This window comes from Chanodichthys erythropterus, chromosome 14, assembly GCF_024489055.1.
Source record: "Chanodichthys erythropterus isolate Z2021 chromosome 14, ASM2448905v1, whole genome shotgun sequence".
Lineage (NCBI taxonomy): Eukaryota > Metazoa > Chordata > Actinopteri > Cypriniformes > Xenocyprididae > Chanodichthys > Chanodichthys erythropterus.
In genome coordinates this window covers 20106487-20130203 of record NC_090234.1, presented here as the reverse complement: position 1 = coordinate 20130203, position 23717 = coordinate 20106487, and the positions used below count along the sequence as shown (strand labels likewise).

The following is a 23717-nucleotide window of genomic DNA, read 5'->3' as shown; positions in this document are numbered from 1 at the left end:
CAACCTATCACGGTACCATGCTTGAATTCACTGAGCTCCTGAGAGCGACCCGTTCTTTCACAAATGTTTGTAGAAGCAGTCTGCATGCCTAGTGTGATTGGAACACCTGAATTCAATGATTTGGAGGGGTGTCCCAATACTTTTGGCAATATAGTGTAACTCTACACTAGCTTCATTTATTAAACAATCTATGAATATGCCAATTAGCCCCGCCTCTACTCACTCGCACAAGCTCAAGAGATCCACTTGGTCAACTTACTGAGGTAAACGCTGCACAATGGTATCGCTTTATAATGTCAGACACATGATGGTAATTATGATTAGCCTTTTGCTTGACTATGTTATCAAACAGCTAATATTAATGTGTTGCTAATGTTACACAAACCATGTTCACATTCACAAGTCAGAGAGCTGTCTTCTAACAATCAGCATCCTTAGAAATGCTTTGAACACCTTAATGTCAGCGGAGAAAGGCATATAGTTCATCATAACATCGTTATATACATCACACACCCACTATATTGTTAAATCTACACGATTTTTCATATCAACAGAGAAATATACCAGGATGGCTTCTCGAGACTCTCCTGCTTCAGAGCGCTCATGGTTAATGATATGCTAAAGCCCGCCGGCACGTTGACTATGATTGGTTACAAGGTAGTTTGTGACGTCAGAAACACAAGCGATTTCAAACAGCAGGTTTGAGGCCGTCTTTGGTTCACTGCAGTTTTAAACAGAAAATACTCCGCAATGGTGCTGACTTCTGAATTTGCACATGGTTTGTCTTAAAGCATATTAAAAACACCACATAGACATATAAACAACATTAAAAACTTGATTCTCACCACAGGGGGACTTTAAAAAGAACAGCAGTCCATCTATTCTACCCATCTATCTTAAAGCAAACCTGGGATCCTTCCTCTTTAAATTGACTGCCAGCTCTCAACTGATGACCTTTAATTCATATGCGTTCCGCTGCTTTACAATCCCAGTGGGCTTGTCCTGCGTCCTATTAACATCAGCTACAAAAAAAGGGCTGTTTCTATATCAGGCTTCACTTATGCAGTCTAGGCTCAGTTACCCCTGAAGGTCACGGCAGATGTGAATCCTGTTGGGCAGCACGGCAGAAATCAGTGAAAGCAAAGTAGCTCCATGTCCAATGCTGGGCATGCCGTTTGAAACGCATGCATTTCAGTGCATCTGAAATGAGATGTGACAGATCTTATGCGGTGTATTACTCTAGGTGCAACACCGAACATCACGTGCACCACAGAAATGTTACTTAAGCTCCAGCACTGACATGAGCAAGGAACTGAGATAAAACCTAGTGAGACATAAAAACTCCACAATTTTTCATTTGTGATAGCGCTTTTCTGGGTACTCAAAGCGCTTTACATATAGAAGGGGGAATCTCCTCAACCACCACCAATGAAAATAAGAACAGCCCAAACACCAAACTAAAAAAAAAATATATTGGTCTGAATTTTTCAATTAAAAGGAACTAACATTAAATAGTTACCAAGATATAACAAATATAAATGTAACATTTTCCATTCAAAAGCAGTGTTTTCCTTCTGTCAAGTTATTGCAACATTTACAAAATTTCGGACTCATATGAATCAATTAACCGGAACCTTAAAAACCTCATATTTGCTTAGGGATGCACAGATATGAAAATTTTAATATAAAAATATTCCAAATTATAAGCAGCACAAATGTTTGTTGAGCAGCAAATAAGCATATTAGAATGATTTCTGATCACAAAATAAATAAATAATAATAATTACAACATAGGAATAAATTACATTGGAAGTAAATTAAAATAGAAAACTGTTCTTTTAAATTGAATATTTCACAATATGATTGTTTTTACTGTATTTTTGATCAAATAAATAGTACCTTGGTGGTGAGCATGAGATTTCTTTCAAACACATTAAAGAATCTTATGACCCCAAACTTTTGAGAAGTAGTGTATATATTTTTAGCAAAATCATCACGATATTTATTGATATATTCTTAATTGGTTTTAAATCATATGCAGCTTCAATAAGCACAGTAAACCTTTTAAATGTATAGCAAATGTCATCTTTAATCTTGCTTTTTCCCAAATACTTCCAAAAGAACATCAAAAATACAACTGGACAAAGGATACAAAATATTTTTGAACACAGCCCTGTTAACCGCTAAAATTGTTTCAGGTACGGTAGATTTTTTCCACATGAGCCCTTTCAACGACTGCTGAAAAACTCTATGCTTCACTGTATGACAACATAAAGGCTAAGCAAAAGCAGACAGGTGAAAGCCACAGTGAATGAGGAACGGCTCAAAATCGGTACATGACTATCATCATTTTATTCCGTCTTCCTTCAGGCGGCTATCTGCGTCTCCTCGGTGAGCCATCCCTGCTCCTTTCGTCTTTCCTCCTGTCAGAATGCCTGTTCTCTTTGTCCGCCCTCTCCAAGCCGTTTCTGTACGAGTCCCTGGAGTCGATCTCTTTGCGGCTCCTCTCTCGTGACTTTGACCTGTCCCGACTCCGCCGCAGAGGCTCCCTCTCTCGGCTCTGACGTCTATCTTTGTCCTTGTCTGCTCGGGAGTCGTTTTTGCCATCGTCCTTGCGTCTGCGTGAATCCGGCTGTCTGTCCTCATAGTCCTGAGCGTGCCTGTGCTGCTGCGGCTCCTTATGTCCTCTTCCACGCTCCGGTTCTCCTCGTTGTCGAGCAGGGGGCGACTCGTCCCTGTGTTCCCGGCGGCGAGAATCACTCTGGTGTTTGTCGGGTCCACGTCGGTCCTCGTTGTTGCCATCTTGGCGCCGGTTCTCGTGCTTTTTGCTGGGCCGCTCCTCCAGAGGAGATCGCTGGTTTGCTCCCTTGCTGGACCTCTTCTCCTTGATCTTGTCCTTTTTCTTGCCTGAGGCCTTCTTGCGCCTCGAGTCAGAGTCTGTGAAGGGAGAGAAGAATTTCAAGGATCAAATCAAAAGTGATGTGTTTAGTTCGGAGGAGGAGTTCATTCAGTAACACACGAAAAGGGAAGGAGTCAAAAGGAATTCCAGTTCGGTTCCACTACAATTATACGCTAGCCTTAATGTTGTGATGTAACGGAAGTAGAAATCCGAGTGAAACAGATTCTGGAATGAGAAAAATGTAGGGCGGGATTTCAGTGTTTCTGAAATTGATTGGATCATAGGCAGATCTGAATGCCAGTTTATGGCAAGTTGTGGAAGATATTTAACCCCACCGTCCGCCGAGACACACATCATGAAGAAAACTGATGCCATTTTGAGGGGGAAGGGAGGTTAGCATTTTTGATTAAAGATTACAAGGGCATATGAATTAAAAAAAAAAAAAAAAAAAAAAAAAAAAAAATGATGTGGACAGGTAAATCATTTATAATAAGTATGGAAGCCCGTTTCCACCACTAAATAAAAAATAACAGTAATTGTGTGAGTTTATATCCCACAATTCTGACTTTTCTTCTCACAATTGCATGTTATAAAGTCAATTCTGAGACATAAACTCGCAATTGCGAGAAAAAAAGTCAGAATTGCGAGAAAAAAGTCAGAATTGTGACTTTATATCATAATTGCGAGTTTATATCTCAGAATTCTGACTTCATAACTCGCAATTGTGAAAAAAAAAAAGTCAGAATTCGGAGATGAAAAAATTGCAATTACTGTTTTTATTTTTTTATTTAGTGGCGGAAACGGGCTTGCATAAATAAGCACTGCAACATTCTGTAAAAAAAAAAAGAAAAGAAAAAAGAATTATAAATTATGATTTCATTGCGACTTTCAAATGTATTTGTGTATGTATAGGTTTGAGGGAACTACTGGAGAACTGAAAGTATGTCTTCCTTTAAAAGGCAGCAATAAACATCAATTAACATTCTCTAAATGGTAACAGAGGAGATGAGAGAGGCCTGACATCACATCTCGTCTAAAAATGTAACTTCATTAACAGCCTCAAGAACAAATTACTGCAGTCCTCCTGTCAGAATCTGCATGTTCTCAAATCTAATTATAATCACTTTTTACACAGTGCTGAAGCCATAAAAAGCGACTATTTGCATGCAGATTGGGAGGGGAAGTGTTTATAACAGTGTTTGTCATCATGCCGTAATTCAAAAGAAACCATTTATGAGCAATTCTTGGCTGGGATAAAGGTCAGGGATTTTATCCTTTTGATTAAAGATGTTATCACTTTTATTTTATAAAAATTGCACTCATATGAAATATTTTAAAGCTAAGCAAAACTAGAAAAATAGCAATTTAAAAAAAAAATAAAAATCCGGCCTGGAAACTTTAAAATGCCCTGATTTCCCTAGGTTTTCCATAACCACAGGGATATTAAATAGCTGAAACTTGAAGGATTCTTGTCATTTATAAACAACAGAATTTGAGAGACATTTTTGCAAAATGTTAGAATTTATGTGATGGGATCTGCAAAGTGAAGTGGACACTCCTAAAGTCCTGAAGTACAGGCTGGTGATCATCAGGGCTCAGGAAGGGAGGCGGGAAACAATCCATAACAAGCAGAATAATTAAGGGAGAAAAACAAACAAAAAACAGATCGCAAGTCAAGTCCAGACACGAAAGGCATGAATAATTACGCACTGGGCCAATAGCCAGAATTTCTTTCATATTTCATCAAGTTTTTAACTTGCAACAGAAAACAGGATTGTCCCTGCTCTTGTTTATTATGAGAATTTTGCCTACTAAATTTCACAATTCTCTAAATCTAAACCATAAAAAAAATGCAATTCAGGTGGGAATTGTAAGTAGGGATGTATGATATATCAATATAAAAATTGATATCACAATATGGCTTAATTTAATAGTGAAATTGCACATTAATTATAATATATGCACTGCCAGATTCACTTTATCATGAGATGTATGCATGTAAAACAGCTCTGTACTTCACGCCTAAGCTGGCAATGCATATTTATTTGAGGTTGGAGTTTTGAGTTCTTAGATAGAGTCAAGTGTGAATACCCACATTTTTGTAGTTTATAATATTCCAACCCTAAAAGGATATGTACTGGGAAAAAAGTAATTTTTCAGATTTTTTAAATTAATTTTATTTTCTATGCAGATGTACTCCTTAACCTAATCACTTAATACTAGAAAGATTAATTCTTTCATAATAGCCATTTTTGTCATCTTGAGAAAAGTCCTCTTTTTTTCATATCACAATATATGAGCCCGTTAGTTACAATCGTTTCTTACTGTATTCACGGAGACAAGAGCCGTTTTTTAAACACTTGCAGTTTGTATAATTCATAAACACAACTCCATTCTTTATAAATCTCTCAAACAGTGTGTAATGTTAGCTTTAGCCATGGAGCACCATCAAACTCATTCAGAATCAAATGTAAACATCCAAATAAATACTATACTCACATGATCAAATGCATGCATGCAGTATGCATGACGAACATTTTGTAAAGATCCATTTAAGGGTTATATTAGCTGTGTAAACTTTGTTTATGCACTGTATTATAGTTTGGGGGCGGGGAGCGTGAGGATTTAAAGGGGCCACAGCCTGAATTGCCGCATATTTAATGATGCCTCAAAATAGGCAGTTTTAAAAAAAAAAAAATCTTTGGGGTATTTTAAGCTGAAACTTCACAGACACATTCAGGGGACACCTTTGACTTATATTACATCTTGTGTAAGAACGTTCTAGGGCACCTTTAATGACTTTAATTACCTCAATTATTCCAAAAATGATATATATTTTTATGTATAGTGTTTTGATACCTGAAGAGCTGTCACTGCTGGAGGAGGAGTCTGAGTCGCTGGACGAGCCCGAGTCGCTGTCGCTGCTGTCACTGTCAGATGAAGAATCTGAAGATGAGGAGGAGTCTGAAGAGGAAGAGGAAGAGGAGGAAGAATCAGATGACTCCACATCCTGATTCTGGGTCATGATCATCTTAGGAGCGTTCTTCAGATGTTCTCTCAGCTCATCCCTGAAAGAAAAAAACGGTTTGATGAGCATTAGTTCATAACTGAAGCCGACCCAACAAGAGAGGTTTCACAGGTTCTTACGTCAGTCCTCCAAGACCGATAGATGTGAAGAAATTGATGGCAAATCTTGTGTTCCTCGGGTTGTCACGTGGGAACAGACCCTCGAAGAAAGGCTGAAGAGTCCTGAGGAATAAATAAATTAAATGGTCCATTAAACAGCTTCATTATAAAGTTTATCATCGATTCGTTTTATTCAATAAAACAGCACAGTACACAAAGAAAAGCACTTACATGTCTTTCAGTCTCTCGTTCAGTTTTGGCAAACCCATGTAAGCGCAAAGTTCCTGGAACAAAATCTTCACAAAGATTCGACTGGAGGATGTCGTCGTGTCTTCGCTCATTTTAACGCATTCAAGGACCTGAGAGAAAACACTGTTTTACTGTATCAGGAAACCAATAATATGTCTGGCCGTATTGATGTGTTGTTGCCTAAAATGTAATTACAGCTTGCAGGATGCATTAGTTTATAAGCCATGTCTAAACGCTGACGTGGTGAATGTAAAGAAGGAAGCAATAAAAGTAACTCACACTCCATGGAACAGAGTCTGTGTAGAGGAGATGAGCAAACATTCGAGCAACGTTACGAAGTTTGTTGGTTTCAAGCCGGTGGATGGTTTCATACTGCTCCTGGAAGATGGCCTCAAAACTCTCCATGTATTCTTTCTTCAGCAGGCAAAACCTCTACATAAATTATGAAAATATCAGATGGAGAAACAAAAACAACTGTTGCAATTTCGCACCAATATTGCCAATGAGGTGCATGTCATTTGAAATATTCATAAATCCAAGAGAGAATAATGCTTCTTTGCATCATGTTGGAATCTATAAATACATTTATTAAAAACAAAATCAAAACAAACAAACCAATAAATAATTTAAAAATGAACCTACAATAAAATACAAAACAATAAAATAGAACAAAGCTAAAAAGATGATGTGAACACAGGATAACAGTGACAGAGGGAAAGACATGCTCACCCCAGCTAGGAGACCGAAAAACTTCTCGTATGTTCTTTGCTGGGCACAACAGTCCAGGATCATGTTGCACAACTCTTTCTGTGGAGAGAAACAGATGCACATGAGAAAAAAAAAAATCTCTCAAAACACAGACTGAGCAGCAGCTTTTTGCACTTTAAAGAAACAAAATAAAGGTGTGGAGCTGATCATCCATTCTCAGCACTTCTCCACTAATGTGTATTGATTTCATAACCTCATATCTTCACCAAAGAGCCTAGGATTCTGAGACAGACAGAGCGACAGACAAGCTCGCGATCAATTTGACAAATTAAACCTTAATGCGTTAGATGTGATGATCTAAAACAGACCTGATAAAATCTCAAGGCTCTTTCCTTCAGTGCGCTGGATATCTGAAACAGTGGACTTCAATCTAGGCCATGGGTGTCCAAACTCGGTCCTGGAAGGCCACTGTCCTGCAGAGTTTAGCTCTAACTTGCTTTAACACATCTGCCTGGATCTTTCTAGTATGCTTAGTGAGACCTTGATCAGCTGGTTCAGGTGTGTTTAATTGGGGTTGGAGTTTATCTCTGCAGGACAGTGACCCTCCAGGAGTAGGATTGGACACCCCTGATCTAGGCACATGAAGTATTGAGCACTTGAGATACGGATTAATCATTAAGAAGTTTCGTGAACTGAAAAGAAAAACTATTTAATAATAAAGCTATCAAATCTTAGCTGCAAAGCTTTATGAATCTTTTGTTTCAAATCAGTGGTTCAAAGCGAATCAAACTGCCAAAGTCATGTGATTTCAGTAAACGAGTCTTCGTTACGTCGTTAGTGTTTCGAAATTTCAATGGTTCACTACTGGGCGGTGTGACTGTGGGCGGCAGTTTGATACACGCTCCAAACCACTTATTCAAACCAAAAGATTCATAAAGCTTCGAAGCTTCATGAAGCAGTGTTTTGAAATCGTCCATCACTGGATATTGCTGAATATTTTTGTTTGTTGTTTGTTTGTTTGTTCTGGAGCACAAAACATATTCTCATCACTTCATAACATTAAGGTTGAACCACTGTAGTCACATGACCTGTTTTAAACATGTCTTTAGTACATTTTTGGGCATTTGTTAATGATCTTGCTGTCAATGGAGGCCTCATTGAGCCATCAATTAGAAAAAAAAAAATCTCAATTTGTGTTCCGAAGATGAACAAAGGTCTTACGGGTGTGGAGCAGAATGAGAGTGACACAACTCGTATCCAATATCTGCATTTACGGATTCAGTTGAGGTGATGTCAGGTAATTCTCTGAAATCCCTTAGCGAGCCCTTCCTCATGCCTGGCCTTGCTGTGATCCTACCTACAGATGCCCATTCCTCCCCTCACAGGAAACAGGCAAGATTCTATGCTTCAAACAACCATTTAGCATTTCCCACTTCACACCTGCGGCTCAGCTGAGCTCCACGGCCCCTCACACACAGTAGGTGTAACATCTCATCTTACTGCATGGATACAGCTTCAAGAGCTACAGTACTTCTCTACTTATACCCAATAACACTGCATAAGCCTATTGATTTCACGATCTACCTCATATATTCACCAGGAAGCTCAAGATTATGACTTGCAATTTATTTTTTTCATGCAATTTACAATTTAAAACTCCCCAACAGGCTGCAGTCTGGCACCAAATTAGAGCTGAAGCTGAAAACATAGAGGTCTAAAATTCACCTCCACTGACTATCATGAACAGTGTCCGGGCAGATAAAGTACTGAGCACTTGAGGAACAGTTGAGATTGTGTTAAGCCCTGATGAGATGATTTCTGACTCTTCTAACAGGTGCCTGCAGGCAGCGAGCCTGATGTGCCAGGTGTGACGGTAAGGTGTTCTGATCAAAGGACAGTTTGCAAAAAGGTGCATAGCAGATAGGTGGCTCAGCCCTACGGCACTAGTCTCTCATTTATATATTTCAGGGAGCTGAAATCCTACAGGCTGTGCTCAATTACTGATCACCTTTTCTCTCTTTCAAGCAATATCATTAGAATAAAGGAAAAGTTCAGTCAAAAGTCAAACCTAATGTGACAACTTCACTTTCGAGAAACGCGAATGTGATGTGAATTACAGTAAAGGGGATGATTTTTTATAAATCATGACTTCAATTTCAGAAGACTTTCATACTTTCAGGTTGCATTTTGTCATTTTTGGACCTTGACAAAGACCCCAATTTATATTTGTTGTATGGCAAAGATCACACTACATATCCTGCAGGAAAAAAAAAAAAAAAAAAAAAAAAGTTTGGGATCTCATATCATATTAACAAGTTAGTTCACCCCAAAATGAAATTTCTGTCATTTTTTTACTCACCCTCATGTCGTCCCAAACCCATCAGACCTTTCATCTTAGGAACACAAATTAAGATATTTTTGATGAAATCCGAGGGGTGCTGAACCACACATAGGCATCAACATCATTGCACCTTTTGAGGTCCAGAAAGGTATTAAAGTCATCGATAAAATAGTATATGTGACTACAGTGGTTCAACCTTAAATGTTATGAGGCAACGAGAATACTTTTTGTGTACAAAAACAAAAAAACAACTACTTTATTTAACAGTTTGAACTGTTGTCATACGCAGTTGACAGAGAGCTCACGTGAATAGTGTTGGCCAATAATGAGTCGCCGTTCTGACGTAGAACACAGAAGGGCTGCACTGATGAACGAAGGTCTTATGGGTTTGGAACGACATAAGGGTGAGTAATTAATGACAATTTTCATGTTTGGGTGAACTAACCCTTTAAACCTATAAAAAAAAGTTCTCATTCACAAAGGCTGTATTTATTTGATTAAAAATACAGTAAAAACTGTAATATTCTGAAATATTATTACAATTTAAAATAACTGTTTTCTATTTCAATATATTTTAAATTGTAATTTATTCCTGTGATACAGGATCATTACTCCAGACTACAGCGTCACATGATCCTTCAGAAATCATGTTAAAATGCTGATTTGTTGCTCAAGAAACATTTATTATTATTATTATCAGTGTTGAAAACAGTTGTACTGCTTAATATCTGTGGAAACTGTGATACTTTTTCAGGATTCTGATTCTATTCTATTCTGGTGAACAGAAAGTAAAAAACACCCCCAAAAAACTGAAATTTTTGGTGCAAAAGCCTTTACCGTCACATTTGATCAATTTAAAGCACCATTGCTTAACATGTATTAATTTTTTTAAATAATAATAATAATCATCATCATCATCATCTTACTGACCCCAAACTTACAACCAGAGAAATAGTAAACAATGATTTTTTTTTTTTTTTTTTTTTTAGTAAACTCTTTCTTTAAGCCTGAGTATCTCAAAATTTGGTAATAAAGTTGTCAGCAAAGCTTTCAGTTCTAGAGGATATCCGACTACGGTTCTCTGACTCTGCTAATACCTGATCCTCATGTACGAACAGGGAAATCCCTGTTAATTAAACTGCTCTAGGACACCAGCAGCATTACTGCGCAGCAGACCAAGCAGGTGCAGAAATCCAGGCTTCGGCATTGGTGAATCACTTCCTGATTCGCTCATTAGTATCATCCCTGTTGCCTCAAGCAGAAAAACCATGTTGGAGCTTGAGAGATTCTATCAAGGGAGATATCGGTAAATCTCTTCAGCCCAAAGGGTTGGAATCCCATAGTGACCCTTTGCGGCGAGCCTACCCACAGAGCAAACCAGAGGGATTACATGCTCAAAACAGCCATTTTAGCACTTCCCTCTTTGCACCTGCGGTCCAGTCGAGCTGTAAGTGCAACATCTCATCCCACTCTGCTTCGACTGCTTGGATACATTATAGCTAGAGGAACTACAGAATGATGGATGGATTGTGATTGACATGAAGCTGCAGACTAGTAATTTTTAAAAAGCAACATGAGATGAAGAGAGTGCAGGAGATCATCCGTGATGTGAAATCTATAATCGTGCACAGCAAGACTGTTGCCACAGATGACCAGCCATCTGCTCAGCAAAGACTGATGAAAAAGAAATGATGAAATGCCATTTACTTTTATTAAAGCAGAAGAACATGAAGAACATAAAGAAACAAATAAAGGGCTTTAACCATTTGAAGACACTTCAAATCCATGCCAACCTATTTCATTTCCTTTGAAGAAAAATTGGCAGCGCTGTCAGATCGAACAAACAGCACAAGGACTGAAACCCAGACTCACACCCAGACAATCAATAACCACTTACCTCCAGTATATCCACAACACAATAAAACTTCTATATTGAGAGAGAGAGAGAAAAAATTAAACTTTTATCACTTCTTTTGCTAAAACCCAACTATCAAAAAATTAGAAGCTGAAACCTCACAAACAGCCCGGCTCCACTGAATCACTAGCACCAGTGGGACATTGAGTGAACTCGGTCAGACACAGAACAGCATTTGCTAAGTGCACTGGGTTCAGCATGACAACCTTCTTTCTACGTGGATGAGTACGGCCCAAGTTTTACGCATATAACCTCTGTGGGACAGGCAAAAGAAATTCATGCTGAAGATATGCCATGTAAAGAACACACTGGAAGATTCAATCAATAACTCCAAGGAGGTGAAGAGCACTGTGCAAGAGAAATGTATTTTCCATTACCCCCAGTATATCGGGTGTGGAATATACTCTGCACATGCTGAATAAATGTGGCATGCAATCTCATAAGGATGCCAAAAGCACAGACACACCGATACCATGTCGATCTAACAAGAAAAAAATAAAATAAAATGATACCAGTTTTCCCAATGGTATCAGTAACATAATCACAATTTGGTACCCCCAACTTCTTTCAAACACTCCCATGCATATCTGCACAAATTCTATCTTTCAAAAGAATTTCTGCTTTGCAGCTGCATGTTATTTACATTTGCTGTGGTATTGAAAATTGTGAAATTGGTTTTGCTCATACTTCGAATCTGCGGAAGACATCCCCTAAAGGCCCCGATATACTTCAAGCAAAGTTCTTTTTCGTTCTTCGATTAGGGGTTAATCGAAGTTCGAATACGTGAGCAGCGATATACTGTAATCGAACATCTGACGCCACCCACACTGCTGATAGTGACGGTTAGACGAATATGTAAAAATGTTGCGTGCTTTCCTCTCAGTAACAAAATAAATAACAAAATTGAGAAACTAGCAAGGATTTTTTAATAAAGCATAATAAAAGCATCTGATCATAAGTTTGTTTGCACAAGCTCTGTAATATGGCACTGGGAGTTTATACACATCGCATTTATAACACTTTAAAAAATAGATTGCTTAAAATCAAGCAGCTTTACCTTATTAAACATGAAAAATAGTCTCTCATTTCATCAGAAGTACAAATTTGTCTTCTACTATAAAGCAGCTCTCTAGTGGTCATGTTTTCACTCTGGGACATCTGACTTCTACGGACTCGAGAGGAGAAATTAAAAGAGGAAAAGATTTTCAGAGTGAAAAGCGCACACCTTCCTTACGTAATGGCCACGGACCAATGGTAGTCTGAAGGTGTTTACCAGCCGATGCTTTGGCAAGCTGTTTCGAACTTCCAAAACAAACTCCAAACGAACTTTGTTTTGGCCTGATTTTGTTCAAAATGACGTTACATCAGTTCATCCTTCGATTCTGTTCTAAGTATATCGGGGCCTTAACTCTAGCTATTAGTTCAGAGTCAGTTCATTTTCTTTTTTTGGAAAGAAATAAATACTTTTACTCAGCAAGGGTGCGTTAAATTGATCAAAGGTGAGAGTAAAGACGTTTATAACGTTACAAAAGATTTCTATTTCTAAATAAATGCTGTCCTTGAACTTCCTACGAAGCGAATGTGTCACTGTTTCCACAATAAATATTAAGCAGTACAACTGTTTTCAACATTAATAAAAAATGTTTCTTGAGCACCAATTCAGCACATTAGAATGATTTCAGAATGATCATGTGAAGACTAGAGTAACGCCTGCTAAAAAAAATGTCCTGTTTGCCATATATTTTGAAGAATATGGGTCACCAAACAGTTGATGGACCCCACTGACTTCCACAGTATAGAAAGAGAGAAAAAAAAAAAAGAAAAAAAAAAATACTATGAAAGTCAATGTGCATTCAACTGGCATTCTTCAAAATATTGTGTTCAGCAGAACAATGAAATTCATACAGGTTTGAAACAACTTGAGGGTGAGTAAATAACAGAATTTTCATTTTTGGGTCAACTATCCCTTTGAAGTTGAGGTGTTCTATCACTTTTCTAAGTGACTAGACTTAGTATTTCCACCAGAGGTAAAATAAAATGGGTAACAGAACACCACAGACATTTGAGAATGGACTTAACTAGTAAGCAACCACCTACAACAGCCAGTCAACCACATAGCAATGACCTGGCAAACACACATCTTGTTTTCTTTTTATTTATTTATTTTTATGAAAACATAAGAATTTGGCAACACTTTACAATAAGGTTCCGTTTGCTAACATTAGTTAACTACAATAGCTCACATGAATTAACAGTAGAAAATTCTGGTAAACATTTATTACCTTTAACATTAAATAAATTATTAAAATGTAACTTTGTTAATATTATTTGATTGACCCGAGCTAACATTAACAACAATTTTTAAAACTAACATCAACAAAGGTACTGTAAGAAATGTGATGCATTAGGCTAACTAACGTTAACTAATGTGTAAAGAATTTATTTACTCTCATGAGTATCAGGAGATTCAACACTGTTCTGATTTTCAAAAAAGAAAAAAAGAAAGGACTTTCTTCATGTAGAGATAATCCAAGGCAATTATAGGAAATGAAAACAGACAGAGGAAAACTAGTTATAAATGCTACAAGACACACCGAATAATCAAAATGAACAGTCATCCATATCTCTCTCTGCACTTAATGCATTCTCACTCAGCGACAAAGACAATGGCAGCAGAAGCTCTGTGAAATGAATCATCTTTCGATTAGTGTTTCATGCAGCTGAATTATCTATCCGCTAACTGAGCGCAGTTGTGATTCAGTCCAATGCACTCAATCCATACGTTTGTACTCCATGTGGCTGAGACGGGCGGAGGCAGAAATGTGGCTGAATAATGAACAGGCCCATCTGTGAAGTCCCATGATTCATTCCGCACTTGTGATGTGTTTATTGCTCACAAGACTAATAATCGCGCCATCAACTCCACTGCCAGACAGCGGCTGCTCCGCATCAATTGTCATTGCCTTTGCTAAATTTCGCTTGAACCTTGTTGAAAGTGCGCACTATGAAACATTTTACAATCCTGTTCTGAAGGGGAAACTGTGATGTGTCGACACAGAAATTATGAGACTGGCTGTAATATTTTCAATCCTTTCTGCCCTTGACATTTCAATGTAAACATCAGCACAGCAAGTTAAACTATTTATATTTTCACATGCCAGGCTTTGGCCTTCACTTTTCTGAGGGTGAAGTATTAAATGATCCCTATAAACTGACGGCTGAATAACAGTGAATCATCTCAGCTTCAGGGACCTCAGTCAGAGTAGACAGCATATTTAATGTGGTGTGAATAATAATGAGGCTTCCTAGTTTTAACAACCCATGTTTTCTAGAAGACATACAGTACTGCTGAAAAGTTTGGGGTGAAATTGATCAAAAGTGACAAAGACATTAATAATGTTGCAATAATTTCACAACATTACTGTTTTTACTGTATTTTTGATTAAATAAATGCAGATTTGGTGAGCACAAGAGAATAAAAAAAAAAAAAAAAAGTAAAGTCTTACCAACCCTAACATTTGAAGTGTAGTGTATGTTCAATATTTTTAAACAACAGTTCGAAATACTTAATACTCAGCCTCATTTACAACTGTGTTAAATTAAGAATGGTGTCTTCTCTGACTAATGTCTAGACCCATGTTGCTTTGATTTTAGTGGAAATATTGCAAATAGAAAACATAACATATGTAACATATGTTAAATGAAGCTGTGGGTACTATACAATCTCAGTGATAACTGATGCATACAACCAACAAATTGGACAAACAGTTAATAAATGCACAATGGTCAAAGGATGTGTAGAACTTTGAGAATGATGGGAGTTCCAATTCCAAATGAGTTTTATGTCGGCCTTTGGCTCTGTAATGCTGTTGTCAATGTCTTGTGTGGAAACTGGAAACCAAACACATGGTAGATTACTTGTTGCAGGCTATAAACAATCTCCACCCTAACAGAAACACCTGCCAATCAGCAGCAGCTGTACGGAATTTAAAGCAACATTCCACCTTTTTATAGCCATCTTTAAAAGATGCAACAGCTAATGACCCATCCAGAGGGATTTTCATAAAACAGAAGAGTTCTTCCTTATCTTATTAATGACAGAAAATGTTCACCACAAATGTTCATCTTGGAATTATAGCTATGAATGTTGGGCAAATGGGGTGTTTTGTTTGAATTTCCCACATTTATGAATGTCAAATTGAATGAACAAAATGTGTAATTGAACAAACGTCAACTTGAATGAACAAATGTCAACTTGAACGAACGAACGTCAACTTGAACGAATGAAAGAATGTCAACTTTAACAAACAAATGAACATCAACTTGAACAAACGAAAGAATGTCAACTTGAAGGAACGAATTAATGTCAACTTGAACAAATGAATGAACGTCAACTTGAACAAACGAATTAATGTCAACTTGAACGAACGAATGTCAACTTAAACGAACGAACGTCAACTTGAACAAACAAATGAACATCAACTTGAACAAACGAAAGATTAAAAAATAACTAAAAATTCAAAGATCAAAAATCAAAGACGAAAATCACAAATTAATCTTTCAGATGGACTTAGGACCACTTCAAGATACTCAAAAGAATGATTCGCTCACACCTGTGCAATATTTTAAAAAAGGAAATCTAGATAAATAAAGAAATAAAGAAAATTATATATATATTTATCTATTGTTTGTTTACCTATTTATTTTTACTGCATACATTTCCAGGCCTTTCAAGACTTGATTATCCAATTACTTTTGCAGGCCTGGAAAACCATTTTAAAATTCCCTTACATTTCCAAGTTTTCCATGACTGTAAGAACCCTGCATTTAGGAGCAAAGCCAGATCACTGGGCAGAAACAGCAATAACCAAAGACTCAAGGACAGTTTATTCTGGTACGACAACTCAAGAGGGACAAAACGCAGTGGGTTCCAAGGACGTGAACCCATATGTGTGAAAGAAACAGCGCATACTGCAATGTTAAAACAAGCTCTACACGAGGGACTGCTTTTATTGTTTCTCATTAAAGGCCTTTAAAGATAAATGCCCCACAGTACATCAATCATACAACTAAAAAGAAATCAGGCTGACATTATCAAATCAGTCCAAAATTATACGTTTTATGTTACATTATACGTTAATGTCATTGAGATGCCTATAAAAGTGTACACTTAATTGGCTAAATGATACCCTGGCCAAACTTTCAGATTCCCAGTTTCAGATGTCTAGTTCCAATAATAACTTATTTATCAAACAGTGATGTTAAGGAAACCAGAGTAGTTGACGTGTTTCCTCATGTTGCACAGACACTGGGGGGTTTGAAGCAGGCTCAGGTGTGTGTGCGCATGTATGTGTGTGTGTGTGTGTGATGACGCAGAGGACTGTGGTAGGTCTGGATGTGAGCCATGTTCTGCCAGTTCTGGCTTCAGAGAGAGATCTGAGAACGACACACCACCAACAAACTGGCAAAAACGAGCACTTCCTTGCAATGAGGTAATCATTTATACATGTATTGATTCTTGATTTAAATCATTTATAGGCTGCATTATTAGCTCAATGAAACAGCATTGTCAGTTTGCTTAATGTTTGTTTCTGTGTAAACAATGTACAGAAACCAGCAAAAAAAAATCTGATTAAAATAATTTTAAACAATAGTCTAAATATATGTAATATATAATACAGAAAAATATATTATATACAGTAGTATGAATACAATATTCTAATTGCATAAATATATAAATAATTAAAAATAAATATTTATTTTTAAATTTACAAAATTAAATACATTTACAACCGTTGATGTGTTAAAATATTGGCAAGGGAAAAAAAAAAAATAAAATTTGAGCCAGACATCCCAGATTAATTTGGAGGTGATAATAGGCTGTAGTGATGTCACCTACAGCACAGCTGACATATGTTTGTATGCTGGGGAGAAAGTATATGCCTCTTTCCCTTCCTGACCTGCTCCTGAGCCTGTGCGGAGGACTGGAGCGAAGTGATAAAGAAGACATTTGTAGGATGCTACCCTTGTTACACAATCTCCCTCAGGCCTGCAAACACAATGTTTCCATCTTGTGCACCTCAGTGGCTCTTTTCTCAAATGGCCAAAAGCAGCAGATGTGGCGGTGGGGGTTAAGGGGCTCTATTCTATTTCGGGACTTTTTACAATCTTATTTGATACAGTTCGTCTTAGTGGAAGTCATTTCAAAAGTGGCAAACATATAATGAACCCCGCCGTGAATGTTGTTGACATTACATATATGCTCCAGGGACAACATACAGACTTATCTGTACTGCACAAGCTAAACAAGACAGTCCATATTTGGAATAAGAAGGCAGAGAGGACCCATGGGATTGAATCCGGTTATCACCCTCATCTCTCTTAAAAGGTCAAACGGACTGATTAACAGAGCCAAGAAAACCAATGTGTTCAAAATAGGGCTTGAAGAAATGGCTAAAAACACATCTATCTCAATATTCATCAGCCATTTGATATATAGCTCGATATTTGTATATTTGATCTGAAACGGCTTAAAGGAGTGATTTTTTCATTAAACAGAGGGAACATAATTTTGCTCCATTGCAGATAGGGGGTGGGAGGAAAAAAAAAAAAAATCAATCATCTATTTGGAATGCAACAGGCCTATATATTTAATACACGAAACTCACTCACTGACAGACGGCTGCTTTTAAATGCTCAAATGTCCTTTGTGGAGAGCGCTCACGGCTGTGCACAACTGTGTAATCGGTTAAATTATTTTGTATGGCCTCCTTTGGCCTTGATAACAGCTTGCAATCTTGCTGGCATTGTTTTTATGTACTTTTCCAGTCTCTGTTGTTATTGACTTCCAAATAGTTTCTAGTTGTTCCCAAAGACTTCATTTGATGAAATGTTTGTGTGATCTATCTTTGAAACCATTAAATCCCAACAATAATTATATTTTAGCATTAGAAACACTACTGTGACTAAAGAGCTTAAACATACTGGTGTGGATTAACCATTAGAAACATAAAAATGATTTTGGTAATTACCAATAATGTTAGTTTAGGGCAGCTGTGCACAAACCTTACATTAGGTGGTGGTCTAATAATTTGTTAAGCACTGTATATAAAGTAATACAGAGGAAAAAACAATTACCTTTTTATTCTCTAGGTTGTATAACAGTATAGTACAAGTTGTGAACAAAAAAAGAGAGCCCCTTGAAGACCACGTTTCAACAAAAACAGACCACAGAAAACTTCCAACATCCAAGAAAGAGCTGCAATTGCTAAAACTGTAATAACAGACACCAATGCTAAAATGCATAAAAAGGTGACCGTGTCATAATCGTGAATTTTCAACATACTACCAGGCCCTAGTCCAGCACTTATGCCACAAATACAATAACGTCAGGCAGGTGCTGACAAATACAGGACTTTCCATCAAACTGATGAGCTGCTGGCACTGAATTCCAGTTTAATTCGTAAAACAGCAGGGTGACAATCACAAACGGGCCATTTCTGGAGAAAGGCATTTGATCAGTTAAAACAGAAGGGAACACCCAGTTGTGATTAACCAAAACAGCCCATTTTTCCCCACTGTGAAACTGCAAAACAAGGATATTAAGATGACAAATGCTTCCCAAGTGACCACAAAGGCACAAATTACCTCTGAGACTGAAAACAAATATTTAGATGAAGTTAAAAGCTTCCGATAAACAGCTGTGTGCAGGGACACGAAAAGCAACACAGATCTGCAGGATTTTAGAGAGAACAGCGTTTATTTACGTACCGTCTGGCTCTCTGGGAAATCCATTTTTATCAACTTGTGGGCGCATTCTTCGAAGTCCAAGCTGTGAAGAAAAAACATGAAAACGTCACCTTCTGCATTTCATGTGCTAATGAAATTTAACACAGAGTTTAACCAGATCCCATGATATGCATATAATTTTAATATATTACATGCAACTGCACCATATAATAAATCAAATGCAATTTATTAAATATGAACCAGACTCCATTAAATTTAAGCAAAACTATCACAGCACCAGGAGGCATCATCTGTTGAAGGTTAACGAGGTTAACACCATGATCAGAATAATAATACAGCCCTAAAACTCAAAAGAAATTACAAAACATGTTCACTCTAAGTAGAAATGAGGCTTTCTATCTTAATCTTTTGCCTGTCCTGGGATTGGGTTGGCTCTCCAGTGCTTCATTTAAGGTCAGCTCAAGATTCTCTTGCTTTGAAGCATATTTGGACACATTTTGGGCAAAAGTTACTGTGGAGCTGCTGGATCTGTAGCAGCATGGACAAAGACATATTATAGCTGAACTGTGAATTTGCAATCTAAATTGAATGTGATGATTCAATGTGATGAGAACAACTGGGTACCATGAAACAGAAAGGTGTTTGTATTGTGTCCAGCAGGGTATTGCGATTTACACGAAAAGCTCTATATAATGAACCAGTCAAGATGACTTGAGAAACAGGTCTCAAACTAATAAAATAAATAGGTAGAGATTTATATGGTTTAAAAATCATGATTTTAATAATTCTTTTTTATGAAACAATATCAATTCTTAAATCCCAAGAAGCAATGTTTTAGTCTAGTCTGTTTTCAGTTGATGAACATAACATTGCAGTTCATCCAATAAATTGCAACAAGCTTTGTGGTTTGTTACTTTTGATATAAAACAGATTTCAAATTCTGTCCACTTATTATGAAATTCAAACAAATTCTGTTTTGGCGCACTTTAATATGGCGAGACAGATCGCTGTTTCCTCTTCCTTTTTTCCCCCCAGATGACAAGAAAATAAAACAAAATATAAATTCCATGTATGTGCTATACACATTATGTTTAACTCAGTACTGGCATTTTAATTAAATAGGGTTTGTTTGGACCAGAGTCGTTCAATGCCGTCAGTGGAAAGCAAACTAAAGCACTGGTCATGAGCATCACACCTCTTTCAGACATTTCTGCCACAATTCAGCATCTATCAGTTAGTTTCACAATCTGCTGACTAACACAGTCATGTGACGCCCGCAGATACAAATCTCTCCTGCTCATTAACTAAAACAGAATGAGAAACAAACTCAGCTGAATGTTTTAGTTTACAGAGTGGAAGTGTGGTTAAGTCTGACCAAACTAGAATCTCTGTGACTATTTTATTTCTGTTCTAAATAAAGTTCAGTCTGCTCTACTTCTTTACTGTTTGAATGCTGTGCCATGCCCACTTCAAAGGGCAAGGGCAGCCAAAAAGAGAGAGACGTGGTGGCTAGTTTTGACACTACAGGTCCCATGGTGCACAGTGAGCCCCTAGGATAAAATCCATATAAATGTCACTCAACACAGTCCCTATTCACATCAACCGAAAGACAGGACAGTTCAGCAGTACACAGTGAGTACAGCACTCTACACTGAGCATCACTGAATCAAACAACACTGTCAACACTGTCACCCTCATGTCGTTCCAAAACTATGACAGTCTTCTATGGATATTTTGAGAAATGTCATGGTTTTTTTTTGGTTTTTTTGGTCCATACAATGGATGTCAGTGGTAACCAACACCGTTTGGTTACCAATGTTCTTCAAAATATCTTTTGTATTTTATTGAAGAAAATAAGTCTTACAGATTTGGAACGACATGAGGGTAACTGAATGATGACACAAACTTCATTTTTAGGTGAACTATCCTTTAAATAAATTACTTAATGACTATTCCTTGGTCATACACTACTATTCAAAAGCTTGAGAACAGTAAGATTTTATTTTTTTAAAGAATTCAATTAATATTTTTATTCAGCAAAGATGTATTAAATTGAGTAAAGGATGACAGAAATCGTTAACTATCCCTTTAAAAAAAATGACCAGTTAATGGAACATTACTTCCTGGTCATACACTATTGTTCAAATAATTTAAGATATGATTTGTTTTTGTTTTTTTGAATGAAAATTAATACTTTTATTCAGCAAGGATGTAATAAATTGATCAAAAGTGACAGATTTCTATTTTTAAAGAGAACCTATTATGCGCCTTTTCACATGATGTAATAATAGACCCTTTTCACAAAGAAAAAAAAAACGTCACTTCCACAGCCACCGTATTAGAAACACCCTCACAGCAGCATTATCTATTTTTTTGTAATTTGATGCAAAGGTAATATAATACTAAGAATAGTGTTATAAATATACATACTAAAAAAAAAAATTATATATATTATATTATATTATATTATATTACATTACATTATTATTACATATATCTCTGGTGTCCAGAATGTCTGAAGTTTCAGCTAAAAATACCCCACTGATCATTTATTATAGCTTGTCAAATTTACCCCTATTTGGGTGTGAGCAAAAACACACCATTTTTGTTTGTCCCTTTAAATGCAAATGAGCTGCTGCTCCCTGCCCGCTTTCAAGAAGAGGACGGAGCTTTAACAGCTCGCGCTTCGGTTGCTCAACAACAACAAAGCTGGAGAATCTCACGCAGCCAAAATGACGATTGTCAGTAGCGGTGTTCAGCCTTACATTGTTCAAACTGGAGTCGGACACTAATGGAGAGACTCAGGTAGAAGTTAGGGGCAATAATATTATAATAAGGTCCCCATCTTGCATCACTAGGGTAGCGAAATCTGAGCGGCTCGTTTGTTCACATGCTTGCATAGAAAGCCTTGCCAAAACAAAGTTACTGGGTTGTTCTTTTTTCTGGGATGGTAGATGCACCGAGGACTGGATTATAGTACTTAAACACGGACAAGTCCGATTTTAATATGTCCCCTTTAAATAAATGCTGTTCTTTTGAACTTTCTATTCATCAAAACACTGTGGAAAAAAAGTATGTTTCCACAAAAATATTAGTCACTTTTTTCAGCATTGATAAGAAATGTTTCTTGCGCACCAAATATTTTGATCAATTTAATGCGTCCAAGTTAAATAAAAGTAATTTCCTTAAAAAATAAAAATAAAAATTGTTTCAACAGTAGATTATACAGTTTAAAAATGGCCAAACTTACAGAGGTTGTTTTCTTCTCTCTCCCCATCATTTCCTCTCCTCTTTATATAAAAAGAAAGAAAACCCCACTATGGGAATCACAGGCTTGTGCCACAAAACGAACACACTTGATTTCAACAGAAAAATAGCTGGGTTAATCTAATTTCCTACTGGGTCATACTTTTTCCTGTCCATACACGAGCCTCGCCTTGCCTCCGGGCGGGGGATTTGTGGGCCAAATCAGTTTCATCCTGACCTCAAAGGCAGTTTGTAGAAAGGGAAAGAGAGAAGCATTGTAGTGCCTCTCTCTTTCATCTCTGCCCTCTTTCTGCACTCAGAGAGAGGGCAGCACTGGGCGACCCCACACAGAGTAGCAGTAGAGCGCTGTGAGACACCAGGTTTGTTTTAAGAGGTGAATCCAGCTGCCAGCAGGCAAGTTTAAAGACATTAAGGAAGCCAGTTGACTCCCAGCTGGTGAAATATTTAAAGACTTGTTACATATACAGCAACTGAATGAATGAAGCGTCGTCACAGCCGCATGTTGTGTTAGACATGGTACCGCACAGCTGTGATCAAATACAGAGTGCATGCACTTAATGAAAAACAGGTTAAATTAAGTTAGTATGCATACAAAGCCTGTTTTTGACCGCTAAGTTCTAAATACATAAAAAAGCCTCTGCTGTATCTTTGACGTGTGAGTGCTCGTCAGCCCTGAGGAGCTGAAAGGTTTTGTGCTTTCAAGCATTCTCCGTGATGGAAGCCTTTTTAAAGCTTCAGGACAATAAAAGTGAAAAGGGAAGCTGTGAGGCTGCCTGGGAGTCCAGTGCCATAAACACACTCACAGCAGAGTGTGACCTAGTGCCTGCTGAGGATACATGAATATTCATGTTGAATTCGACTTTTTATTCAACCATTACTTTTCCTTAAGGCTCATTTAGCTAGTTTCACAAATGTTCCCTGTCTCAAGACTCACCATTTAGAGAGAGTGAAGTCAGATGTTGTAATAGCGTCACTAATTTAAACTTCAGTAGCCAAAATAGCACTCAGAGGTGAAGTTTGTAAGTTCAATTCATTTACATCAATCAGTTTAAACGGTCCATGTGAGTGAACTGAACTCTGATTCGCATTTTATAAATGCTCACATATACAGTGCTCAGCATAAATGAGTACACCCCCTTTGAAAAGTAACATTTTAAACAATATCTCAATGAACACAAAAACAAAATGTTGACAAGACTAAGTTTTATATAACATCTGTTAACTTATAACATCAAAGTAAGGTTAATAAAATAACTCAGAGAAAAATATACACATATATATTTATTTATTTATTAGCGATGCACCGATGTATCGGCCGCCAATATTTATCAGCCGATTTTTGCTCAATTTACAACCATCTGCATATCGGCTGTAGAAGGAAAAAGGCCGATATAACAAACCGATGGGTTATTAATTAACTGCGTGAAGGCGCTGAACTGTATAATGACTATTGTGTAATCCTA

General features: G+C 37.2%; 1 protein-coding gene across 1 annotated transcript in view; it reads right to left on the bottom strand.

Moving 5' to 3' along the window:
- Positions 1–2080: 2080 nt before the first annotated feature.
- cwc22 (CWC22 spliceosome associated protein homolog) overlaps positions 2081–23717 on the bottom strand; it is a 45981-nt gene continuing 24344 nt past the window's right edge. The window contains exons 15-21 of the mRNA XM_067408598.1: positions 19009–19069; positions 7004–7081; positions 6554–6706; positions 6257–6384; positions 6047–6148; positions 5759–5967; positions 2081–2937 (exon numbers count right to left, since the gene is read on the bottom strand). Of these exons, the coding sequence (XP_067264699.1) occupies positions 2375–2937; positions 5759–5967; positions 6047–6148; positions 6257–6384; positions 6554–6706; positions 7004–7081; positions 19009–19069 (1294 nt within the window). The 3' untranslated portion in view covers positions 2081–2374. The remainder of the gene's footprint in view (positions 2938–5758; positions 5968–6046; positions 6149–6256; positions 6385–6553; positions 6707–7003; positions 7082–19008; positions 19070–23717) is intronic.